Below are 12,032 nucleotides of genomic sequence, written 5' to 3'. Positions count from 1 at the left end.
GGGCACATGCCCAGGCTGCAGGCTCAATCCCCAGTGCGGGGTGTGTGTGTGTGTGTGTGCAGGAGGCAGCCAATAAATAATCTTCTCTCATCATTGATATTTCTCTCTCTCTCTCCTCCCCTCCTCTTTGAAATCAATAAAAATATATTAAAACAATAACAATAGTCTAACTTTACACTAAAGGAACTTGAAAAAGAACAACAAAGTGAGCAGAAGGAAGGAAATTAAAACACATACACACATATAAACAAACATAATCTAAAATTCAATGAAATCAAGAGCTGGTTCTTTGAAAAGGTAAACAGGATTGACAAATCTTTAAAGAGACTCATCAAAAAAAAAAAAAGGGGGGACCCAAATAAAATCAGACATGAAAGAGAAATAACAATAAACATAAAGTAATACAGAGAACTGTAAGAAAATATTATAAACAATTATATGCCAACAAATGGGACAATCTGGAAGAAATTGACAAATTCTTAGGAACATACAATCTTCCAAAACTGAATCAGGAAGAATCAGAGAATCTGATTACAACCAATGAAATCGAAGTAGTAATAAAAAAGCTCCCAACAAAAAGTCCGCCTTACCCAGTTTGGCTCTGTGGGTAGAGCATCAGCCTGTGTGCTGAAAGGTCCCAGGTTCGATTCCAGTCAAGGGCAAGTACTTTGGTTGCGGACATAATACCCAGTAGGAGGTGTGCAGGAGGCAGCTGATCGATGTTTCTCTCTCATTGATGTTTCTAACTTTCTATCCCTCTCCCTTCCTCTCTGTAAAAAAATAAATAATTTATATATATATATATATATATATATATATATAGATTATTTATTTTTTTATATATAATTAATATATATATAATTTTTTTATTATATATATATAATTTTTTATATATATATAATTTTTTTTTGTGTCTTCACTGGATGGTTTTACACATGAATTTGAATTTTACCAAACATTCAAAGAAAAACTGCCCTCACTGGGTAGCTCAATTGGTTAGTGTCATCCTGATACACCAAGGTTCAATTCCTTGTCAGGGCACATATAAGAATCAAGTAAGCAATGTTCCTGTCAAGGGCGCATGGCTCCATCCCCAGCCCTGGTCAGGGTGCATGTGGGGAGCAGCCAATGGATGTGTCTCCCTCACGTCAATGTTTCTCTTGCTGTCTCTCCCCCTTCCTTCCACTCTCTCTAAAAATCAATGAAAAAATATCCTCAGGTGAGGATTAACAACAAAATAAAATAAAAGAAAGAAAGAAAGAAAGAAATCAACTAATGAATGCATAAATAAGTGGAACAAATTGATGTTTCTTTTTCCCTCCACCTTTCCTCTCACTATCAAGAATCAATTAATACAATTAAAAAAAAACTGGCACCCAAGAAAAAAACTAGCATTCACTAGATGGAGGGAATAGGTAGAGGTATGGGAGGACCGGTGCCAGCACCAGACTTGGAGTGAAGGAGCCACCGAGCCAGTGCTGAGCCAAAGGGTGGCCACCAAGGCCACCAAGGTCATCCATGAGGACCATGATACCTCCATTGAGAATGCAGATGAGTCCAACCACAACCCTCAGTTTAAGTCTCTCGTTTCTCTTCCTGAATAAGAAATTAAAATGCTAGAAGATAAAGAGCTTTTCAAAATGGGGGCAAAGCTGTTTAGATTTGCTTCAGAGAACAATTTCCCAGAATGGAAGGAACAAGGCACTGGTGATGTCAAGTCCTGAAGCATAAGGATAAAGAGACCATTCGCCTCCTTGTGAGCAGGAATAAGGCCTTCAAGATATGTGCCAACAACTATACCATGCCAATGACGGATCCGGAACACCCATGCTGACTTCGCTAACGAGCTCCCCAAGCAGGAGCTGCTGGCCATCTGCTTCCTCAGTACTGAAAATGCACAGGAATTCAAGACAAAGTTTGAAGAATGCAAGAAAGAGATCAAAGAGAGAAAAGAGAGGATTGGGCAAAAAAGGATAATGCTGAGAAAGTGGCTGAAAAGCTAGATCTTCTGGTGGAGGAGAGCAAGGAGTCCGAAGACGAGGAAGACCAAGGAGAAAGCTGAGGAGAAGCAATGCATCTTCTGCCCTTGTTTTCTGTTCCTTCCTTTTACTTTTTTTAAAAAAAGTTTGCCTTGTCCTTCTTTTCAGTTTGTTTTTAGAAGGAAACTGAATTCCAACAAAAAATTTAAAAAAATAAAAATAAAAGAACCAACCACCTATCCTTCTCAAACTATTCTAAAAAATTCAAAGGAGGGAAGACTCCCAAACTCATTTTACCAGACCAGCATTATCCTAATTCTAAAACCAGATAAAGATATGACAAAGAAAAAAAAATTATAGGCCAGTATCCATGAAGAACATAGATGCAAAAATTCTCAACAAAATATTAACAAACCAGATCCAGCATTATATTAATAAATTCATACACCATGATCAAGTCAAATTTATTCTGGGGATACAAGGTTTGGTACAATATCTGCAAATCAATAAGCATGACACACCACATAAATAAAATGAAGGATGAAACCACATGATCATATCAATAGATAGATGCAGAAAAGCTTTTATAAAATCCAGCACTCATTTATGAGAAAAACTCTCAGCAAAGTAGGAATAGAGGGAACATAATGCAACAAATGCATAGCCAACATCGTACTCAATGGACAAAAACTACAAACATCTCCGTTAATATCAAGGACAAGACAGGGGTGTCCGCTTCCACCACCCCTATTCAATGTAGTACTGGAAGTCCTAGCCACAGCAGTCAAACAAGAAAAAGTAATAAAAGACCTCCAAATTGGAAAAAAAAAAAGAAAAAAAGCAAAACTGTCATTTTCTGCAGAAGACATGATACTGTATATAATCTTGAAGAATCCACCTCCCCCCGAAAAAAACACCACTAGAAATGATTAATGAATTCAGTAAAGTAGGATATAAAATAAATATCCAGGAATCAATTGGATTTTAAAATTTTTATTTACTTAAAAAGATTTTTAATTGATTTGAGAGACAGAGGGAGAGGGACACACAGAGAGAAACATCAATGTGAGAGTGAAACTTCAATTAGTGGCCTCCTGCATGCCTCCTACTGGGGACTGAGCCTGCAACCAGGCCATATGCCCTGAGCAGTAATGGAACCAGCACGGGTCAACATCCAACCAACTGAGCTACACTGGCCAGGGCAGTTGCATTTTTGGAAAACTAAGAAAACAATCCCATTCACAATTGCTTCAAAAAGAATAAAATACTAAGGAATAAAATTAACCAAGGATATAAAAGACCTGTATTTGAAAAATTATAAGATACTAAAGAAACTGAAGAAAATACAAATAGAAGCATATACCATGTTCATAGAGAAGAGGAAGAATTAACATAATTAAAATGTCCATAATACCTAAAGCAATCTATAGAGTCATTGCCATTCCTATCAAAACACCACTTATGTATTTCATGGAACTAGAACAAATATCCTAAAAATTTACATGGGACCACTAAAGACCCTGAATAGCCAGAGCAATCTTGAAGAAGAACAAAGTTGTAGGTATCATGCTACCTGATATCAAACCACACTACAAGGCCATAGTAATCAAACAACATGGCACTGGCATAAAAACTGATATATAGATCAATGACACAGAATACAGAGACCAAAAATAGTGAATTCATGAAAGAGGCAACAACACACAATGGGGGCCCTGGTCGGCACTGCTTAGTGGTTAGACGTAGGGGTGTCGAACTCAATCAGAGAAGGGGCCAAAATCTAAAATCCAGCCTAAATCGTGGGCCGAATGGTTTACTGAACAGTCATAAACTGTCATTGTGATGGAAACGCAGCGGAGTGCAGTGATGACAGCGCGGTGCGGGCCACATTGCAAGGCCTGGCGGGACGGATTTGACCCGCGGGCCTTGTGTTTGACACATGTGGGTTAGAGTGTTGGCCTGTGCACCAGAGTGTCTCAGGCTTCATTCCAGTCAAGAGCATGTTCTGGGGTTGCAGGTTTGATTCTGGTCTGGCTGAGTATGGGAGGCAACCAATCGATGTGTCCCTGTCACACCGATGTTTCTCTCTCTCCTCTCCCATCCTCCTCCCTTCCACTCTCCCTAAAAATCAATGGAAAAATATCCTCACTCCTTGGGTGAGGATTAAGAAAAGAAAGAAAGGAACACACAATGGGGTAAAGACAGTCTATTTAATAAATGGTGTTGGGAAAATTAAACAGATACATGGAAAAACAATGAAATCAGACCCTTCTTATGACACATACAAGAATAAACTAAAAAATAGATTAAAGACTTACCGTATTTTTCGGACCATAAGACGCTCCGGACCATAAGACGCACCAGTTTTTAGAGAAGGGAAATGAAGAAAAAAAGATTCTGAAACAAATAGTGTCCTAAAATATTTTATGTGCATTAAAACCCAACATCACAGTCATAAACACATGTAATCAACCCTGTAAAGTAAACAGCAGCATTTAGAACCATTTTAGAGCCGGGCAAGCACACAGAGACCACACAGAGCCGGGCAAGTAAAAAAACTTTTTTTTTAAAGTATATGTGTAGGCTATATTTGGACCATAAGACGCAGGGACTTTCCCCCCCAACTTCTGGGGGGGAAAAAGTGCGTCTTATGGTCTGAAAAATACGGTAAATGTTTGACTCAAAACCACAAAACTCTTAGGAGAAAACAGGCAGTAAAATCTTTCTCATAGCAATATTTTTTTCTGATATATTATCTCAAGCAAGGGAAACAAAAGAAAAAAACAAATGGGACCACATCCAACTAAAATATTTTTCCACAGCAAAAGAAATCATCAACAAAATGAAAAGATAAGCACAATGAAATAATCACCTTATGCCTGTCAGAATGGCTACCATCAATAAATCAACAAACAAGTGTTGACAGAGCATGGGAAAGAGGGAATCCTCCTTGTGCACTATCAGTGGGACTGCAGATTGGTGCCGCCATTGTGGAAAACAGTATGGTGTGAACTTCAAAAATTAAAAATGGAACTGCCTTATGATCCAGCGATTCTACTCTGGGAATATATTCGAAGAAACCCAAAACATTAATTCAAAAGAATATATGCACCCTTACGTTCACTGCAATATTATTTACAACCACCAAAACCTGGAAATGCCTAGGTGTCTATCAGTAGACGAGAGGATTAAAAAAGCATTTACAGCCCTGACCGGTTTGGCTCAGTGGCTAGAATGTCGGCCTGCGGACTGCGAAGTCCCAGGTTTGGTTCTGGTCAGGGGCATGTACCTTGGTTGCGGGCATATCCCCAGTGGGAGGTGTGCAGGAGGTGGCTGGTTGATGTTTCCTTCTCATCGATGTCTCTAACTCTCTATCCCTCTCCCTTCCTCTCTGTAAGAAATCAATAATATATATATTTAAAAAAAAAGAAAAAGAAAAAAAGAAAAGCATTTACACAGTGGAACACTACTTGGTCATAAAAAAGAAGGAAATCTTATTTTTTGTGACAGTATGGAGGGACCTAGAGAGCATATAGTACATGAAATAAGCCAGTCAAAGACAAGTACCATATGATGTCACTTATATGTGGAATCTAATGAACAAAATAAACTAAGAAAATAGAAACACAGTTATAGATAGAAAACAGACTGACAGCTGTCAGGGGGGAGGGGAGTTGCAGGCCTGGGTGAAAAGGTGAATGGATGAAGCAAAAACAAAAAAACAAATCAAAACAAAAATACCCTCATAGATAGACAACAGTATAGTGATTACCAGAGAAAAAAGGGGATGGAGGAGGTAGAAAATGGTATAAGGGGGATAAATGGTAATGGAAGGAGACTTGACGTAGGTGATGAACACACAATACGGTATACAGACTAAGTATTATAGAATTGTACATCTGAACCTTATATAATTTTATTAATCAATGTCACCCCATTGGTCAGTAAAGAAAAAGTTGTAATAGTCAACAATTTGAGTTGTTTGCTACCTGAAAGTAGGCAAATAATACATTTTTACTTAAATTAATGCTTTAGAATGTGTATTATTATAATCATTGTTGAAAACTGTAATTAAAGCTGTTACATAATTAGATTATAAAAATGGCAGGAAAATGCAATTATCACTAATATCTTTTTTTCTTACTGTTAAAACACCCAGTAAATTTCCAATACTGTTGTACAAAATTCTAGACTATAAGATTTTCTTTCAATTAAATGTTAAGTGAAACAGTGATTTTAAATATTAGATTTAGAAGGCCTATCTATATATTGTAAAATAGGCACCCAGTCCTCTCATGCTCAGTTACTATTGCTCATGCAAAACAAGTGTAACAAAAATTTCTTAAAAAGCAAAGTTTATGAAGATAAGAATTTAATTCATTAAATTAGCACATGAATTACCCATGAGATAATCTTCTCTGAAGGATATGTCCCAGTTCTATTAACAGAATTTTCTGATATGCATGAGGTCAAACCAGACTACATCCAAATAAAACCCAACACAGAGATAGGAGCAGCGGCCCATGCATGGAATTTATTGTGTGCTACTATTTATAAAATACTCAGATAGTCCTGCACATGCATAATATTTCCAACTCAGACAGGAGACCATACAGAATACACTTTCTAGCAAACAAAACAATAGTTGGTTCCGCTGCCTGGAGCTCTGAGTTGTATTCCAGGGCATGAGGGAAGCAGGCCACCAAAGTAAAGGGAAATACCAAACTACAGTGGCAATCAATACAGTTCAATAATTGTGAAAAATTAGCACATGGTTCCATTTAATTTAACCAAGCAGTTCTGTAGCTATCAAAAGAAAATGTTCAACATGCAGTCTTGACTTTTATGCCTCCACTAACATCTGAATGATTGAACAGAAGCATTGTTGCTTCTATACTGCATTGCTTATTCAAAAACACTTCCAGATCATTTTAAAATTTCCTTTGCATCAAAACATAAAAAATGATAAAAAGCCAGCAGCAAATCATCCCGGTGGCTATTTAAGCAACTTGAGTACTCACAATAAACTAAAATTTCTCATAACATCTAGGTAACTTATACATGTTGTACCTGTACATCATAGGTCTATATATTAAATATTTGCAAAATGAAAACATGCATACACAAAATACGTCAAGTTTTACAGACATGATTTGAATTAAAATTTACTTTGACAATGTACAAATTTCTTTTAATGTATCTTAAATGAGTAATTCTGTAATTCTGCATTAATTTTGAATTTAGAGGTTTTCTTCTTAAATCTCTGGGATGTAAATCTCAGAAGATCTGGACAAAAAGATTTTTAATTAGTTTTTGGATTTGTGTTCAAGTAAGAGAGTCTGTCTAGAAATAGGTTGTGCATTCATAATTTAAAAATACCAAGACTATATTACAGAATTAGCCACATTTAAGAACTATAGACCTGAGGTCAGCATTTTGTATAAACATCAACTGGGTTTCTCAGTATTTTTCAGCCCATAATTCAAAATACAGCTTAGTAACCTCAGAAATGTATTTTAAGACCATGCTAGTTCACCCTTTAAAGACATTCCATGGGGGAAAACGTCCACATTCGCTCTTAGGATTGCATTTGAAGTCATGGTTGAAAAAGAAAATCTAATTCTACTGAAGGGAAAAAGAAATCTCATTTGTAAACTTAAATGTGTGAACCACAAGCATAAATGGAGGTGCAGTGGCCCTCCAATTGAAATTGCCCCAAGCCCCTTGCTCACTGCTCTCTACCGTGGCAGCGATGACCCAATCTTATCAGACAGCACAATATGTCCCAGGGCCCTCCAGCCTTCGTCCAGGAAGGGGGCTGAGGTCTCAAAAGCACAATGGTTTCTCCAGAGGGATTGTGACATTTAGTCTGCTTGGCCGACCCCTCCAGCTTCTCGGGTAATCTGTCCATTTGGGCCCGAGATGTGAGAGTCCCTGGGAAGCCGTGGGTCACTGGGCACTATGGTTGCCAGTCCCGTGGTTCTCAGTGGCATGTGCGGTGTTCAGAGAATTGAAACCATCTGGTTGTACTGCATCTTTCCGGGGTGGCATTCTCTCATTGATCCTATCCAAACCCTTTGCCTCTTCAAAACTGCAGATTCTATGTGGTGGAGAGAATCCTCGTATTGCTTAACAAAATGCAAATTTGATAAGTCAGTAATTGAAAAACATTTGAGATTTCAAAAACATAATTAATAATTTTAAGAAGACATTAGCAGTATGCAGTAACATTTAAATCTTATTTAATCCTATCCCCATTCCAGACTTCCCCTTAAAATATGAAATGTTTAAACCTAAATGTAGACATGAAAGCATCATAGATGACAAGTGTTAGCAGAGCCTTTAAAAACACACACACACACAAAAATAACCCTCCCGTCTCCAAAATCAACATCTAGGCAATGGTCTCAGGGTCTCAATCTGACCTCTACTACACCAATTACCCCCTACCTCAGACCCCCAACATCACAAGGACTGTCACAGTAAGGAGGCTAAACAAGGTTAATCCTCAACATACAAACCTGTGTCAAAAGCTTGGGAGGAGAAAAGTAAAAGTTAAAATTTAGCAGTTCAGGCCTATCATCACTCCATCACCACCAATACGAAAAGAAAAAGGTGGGAAATGCCTCCAGGAGTTAGATCTGTGTTTGGCTGATAGCAAAAAAAATTTATAGTTTCATATTTTGGAAGATTTCATCTTTAATTCACTGGCCATCCACTGCATGTTCTTGGGAAACCCATATAAAAGTAAATGGTAATTCTCCAATTGTTATAGTTTCTCATTTACTTCATCTGGAATGATGTATCCTACATTAAAATGTGCATAGAAAGGATTTCCATACTGATTGTAATGTGGTTGCTTTAACATGTGTAAATCCTGTGATTCAGAGTCAGCAAAGCATTTGCCAATGTGTAATTTTAAGGCAATACATGGTATACATGAATATATTATTATTATTATTATCAGCAAACACTAGCCCAAACTACAACAAAAACAAAATCATAGTGACAGCTTCTGCACTTATGTCTAGAGTGGGGTTAACTTAGGGAAAAAATAACCTAAGTAACACAGAATCATGCAAAATATCTAATAGATTTTTATATGCAACTTTAAATGCTATAGTATTATAGCATAACATGCTGTGCTCTAAAGAACTCAGAAACATTAAATACTTGGATAATATACTATAGAAGGGGAAAACCCAGATTGTCATTATGGAAATCAGTCCTTGTGATTAAAAAAAAAGAGAGAGAGAGAAAGAGAGAGAAAGGTGACAAACTGGATGAGTCAGTGAGCCTGATTCATCTTGGGTTGTGCAAGACACATCCACAGGACATTCTCTGATGCCCACCCACACACCACAGTTCCCTGCCCAGCACAAGGCCTCTGATCGTACCTTTTTCAGCCTCAATAGCCTCAACTGTGGCTGTACAGAAGTGAGCAGAGGCATGCAAAATGAATGAGAGAGATGAGAAGGGTCATATTGTACAGCAGAAAAGGCAATGATCACTTAAAATATCACATACCCCATACTACATCATCATTTACAATTTAACATAATAGTACCCGTATTGCAGAGCCCCATCCAATACCCCTTCCTAATACAGCACAGTTTACACACAGCACTATGACAACATTGCTCAGAGCACAGAACACACAGATCTTCTGTATACACAGACACTCAGCACCCATGCAAATGCACTCCGGTATTAATTACCCATCTTGAGTTCAGTGTTGTGATGGCCTTAGAATTTTCCCAAGTTTATTATATCATACCCTTCACAATCACAAGGAAATTCTCTAGGGTGAAATTATGATGGTAGAATTGTAGCAGGAGAACAAACAAGAGATTCTTTACTTTAAAGTAATACTCATTACCGGTTGGTTCCCTAAGATATAAACTAGGAAAAGTTAGCAATGTTATTCCTGTTGCTTCTGATTCATAGCGCAAAGCATAAGCTGCAAAAATTGGTATGGCTACAACGAAATTTAAGGGCAGTAAACAGGGTGAATTTCTCTAAGTAGAACAGTTCTGGAGCTCTGTTCTTTGTGGGTAATCTAAAAGGACCCCTCTTGTCTATGAGGAACTTCCTTTCTATTCTAACACTGGTGTTCCAAATAGCTAAAGATATTAATATCTATAGCCTTAATAAAATCCACTTATGTTCAGTTTATCATGAACTCAAATCTGCCTCAGGTACTAATAACCTACATTCTTAAGTGAGGACATATAAATGGCTATTGAACATCTTTTCAATCCCAGCTACCAACTACAGTAGAAAGGAATCAAGAGAATGAACTGAGGTCATATGGGCAATAAATCCTAATTATTTTATGATGTGAACATATACATAGGTCATATAAATAAGAAATGCATTCTTGGTAAAGCTTGTCTCTACCCCATTTAGGGAATTTCAACATATTTTATTATACATTTTATAGTCAAAGATTCCTTCAGCTCAGTTCTGTTCAAATTGTATAAAACACTCACATTGAGAATGAGGACAATAGTGCCAATTCTCCACATTAGCCAAATAAACATACTCAGAATATTTACAACAATAATGCCATATCCCTTCTATTTTGCTTCTAGAATAGGCCACTTAGAATTATTCTGGAAACAACCTTTTAGCAGTACACATCATTTAGAAATAAATTTTATCCAAAACAATTTTTTATGTGAAAGGACATTGATGAGTCTAAGGAATTAAAGTAGACTACATTAGAAAAGGTTGCTGAACTTAACCAGATAATAAAATGAAATGGGGAACCAAAAGAAGTAGGATGAACACTGAATAGAGAAGAATTAATTCTCCTTAACCATGAAAAATAAATAAAAGCAGACATATTTATTGCATATCACTGTACAAATCACCATTTACAAAATCTAGCCCTGTACATTTGGACAATACTCTTAGAATTTTCCCAGACAGAAAACTGGGATAAATCAAGTATCTTATCTTGACCAGCCTTGGAACACCTATTCTTCAAAATATAGACTATTTTCTTTATAATTTAGAAAATTCCAATTAGAATATTTTTAGAGTTTGTAATACAAAAGTAATTTTATATGAAATATTTAATAACTTGTATTACAATATATATGGCAATGAATTAAAAATAAAAACATGTCACTATAAGAATTGGCATTTGAGTGTGTCAAAAGTTTGTTTTTAAGTTTTAAGGATGTCATCTGTACTTTTTTTTAGTGTGTCAATAGTTTAAGTCTACTAATAAACTTTTAAAATAATGAAATGTGACATTGTATTTTTGAAATTGTTCTATGGACTTTAAATATGATATGTAAAAAAATGTTTTATAGGTCAAATGATAATCTCTGTCCTTTCCTGAGGTCTCTAAATGATTCTAAATTCTTTGAAGAATAGAAAATAGCTTATCATACTCAAAGCTGCATAACATGTCAAACTTGAATGTCAAACTTAAAAAGTTAATTTGAAACTCGAATATTGAAGTGAAAAGAAAAAGATCTGATAATTGCAAAATTTTATCTGAAAGGCACTATTTTTCCTCTACTTGTTTTCAGTTTTATAGACCATCTTGACATGGCCTTAAAAAGTTTTAGTATAGTGCTATCTCAAATTGTGTTCCACAATATTATACAAGATAAATGATCAAGAGGAATTAGACATTACTAAAAACAGAGATGGCCATATATTTTCCCATATACCGTATTTTTCAGACCATAAGACACTCCGGACCATAAGACGCACCAGTTTTTAGAGAAGGGAAATGAAGAAAAAAAGATTCTGAAACAAATAGTGTCCTAAAATATTTTATGTGCATTAAAACCCAACATCACAGTCATAAACACATGTAATCAACCCTGTAAAGTAAACAGCAGCCTTTAGAACCATTTTAGAGCCAGGCAAGCACACAGAGACCACACAGAGCCGGGCAAGTAAAAACTTTTTTTTAAAAGTATATGTGTAGGCTATATTTGGACCATAAGATGCAGGGATTTCCCCCCCCCCCCCCCCGCCCCACTTCTGGGGGAAAAAAAGTGCATCTTATGGTCCGAAAAATACGGTAGC

The 12,032-nt window shown here is 36.5% G+C and overlaps 1 protein-coding gene and 1 pseudogene across 6 annotated transcripts in view; one reads left to right on the top strand and one right to left on the bottom strand.

Moving 5' to 3' along the window:
• Window positions 1-1,389: 1,389 nt before the first annotated feature.
• LOC118718882 lies at window positions 1,390-2,131 on the top strand (annotated as a pseudogene).
• A 4,356-nt stretch (window positions 2,132-6,487) lies between these two features.
• PPP3CB (protein phosphatase 3 catalytic subunit beta) overlaps window positions 6,488-12,032 on the bottom strand; it is a 56,049-nt gene continuing 50,504 nt past the window's right edge. For 3 of the 6 annotated variants that reach the window (XM_036437769.2, XM_036437770.2, XM_036437766.2), the window contains 2 exons: window positions 9,377-9,406; window positions 6,488-8,107 (listed from right to left, as the gene is read on the bottom strand). In XM_036437769.2, the coding sequence (XP_036293662.2) occupies window positions 7,929-8,107; window positions 9,377-9,406 (209 nt within the window). In that variant the 3' untranslated portion in view covers window positions 6,488-7,928. The remainder of the gene's footprint in view (window positions 8,108-9,376; window positions 9,407-12,032) is intronic. The other 3 variants (XM_036437773.2, XM_036437771.2, XM_036437774.2) reach the window with 1 other exon arrangement.

This window comes from Pipistrellus kuhlii, unplaced genomic scaffold, assembly GCF_014108245.1.
Source record: "Pipistrellus kuhlii isolate mPipKuh1 unplaced genomic scaffold, mPipKuh1.p scaffold_m20_p_15, whole genome shotgun sequence".
NCBI classification, from domain to species: Eukaryota; Metazoa; Chordata; class Mammalia; order Chiroptera; family Vespertilionidae; genus Pipistrellus; species Pipistrellus kuhlii.
This window is presented reverse-complemented; position numbering and strand designations above follow the sequence as displayed.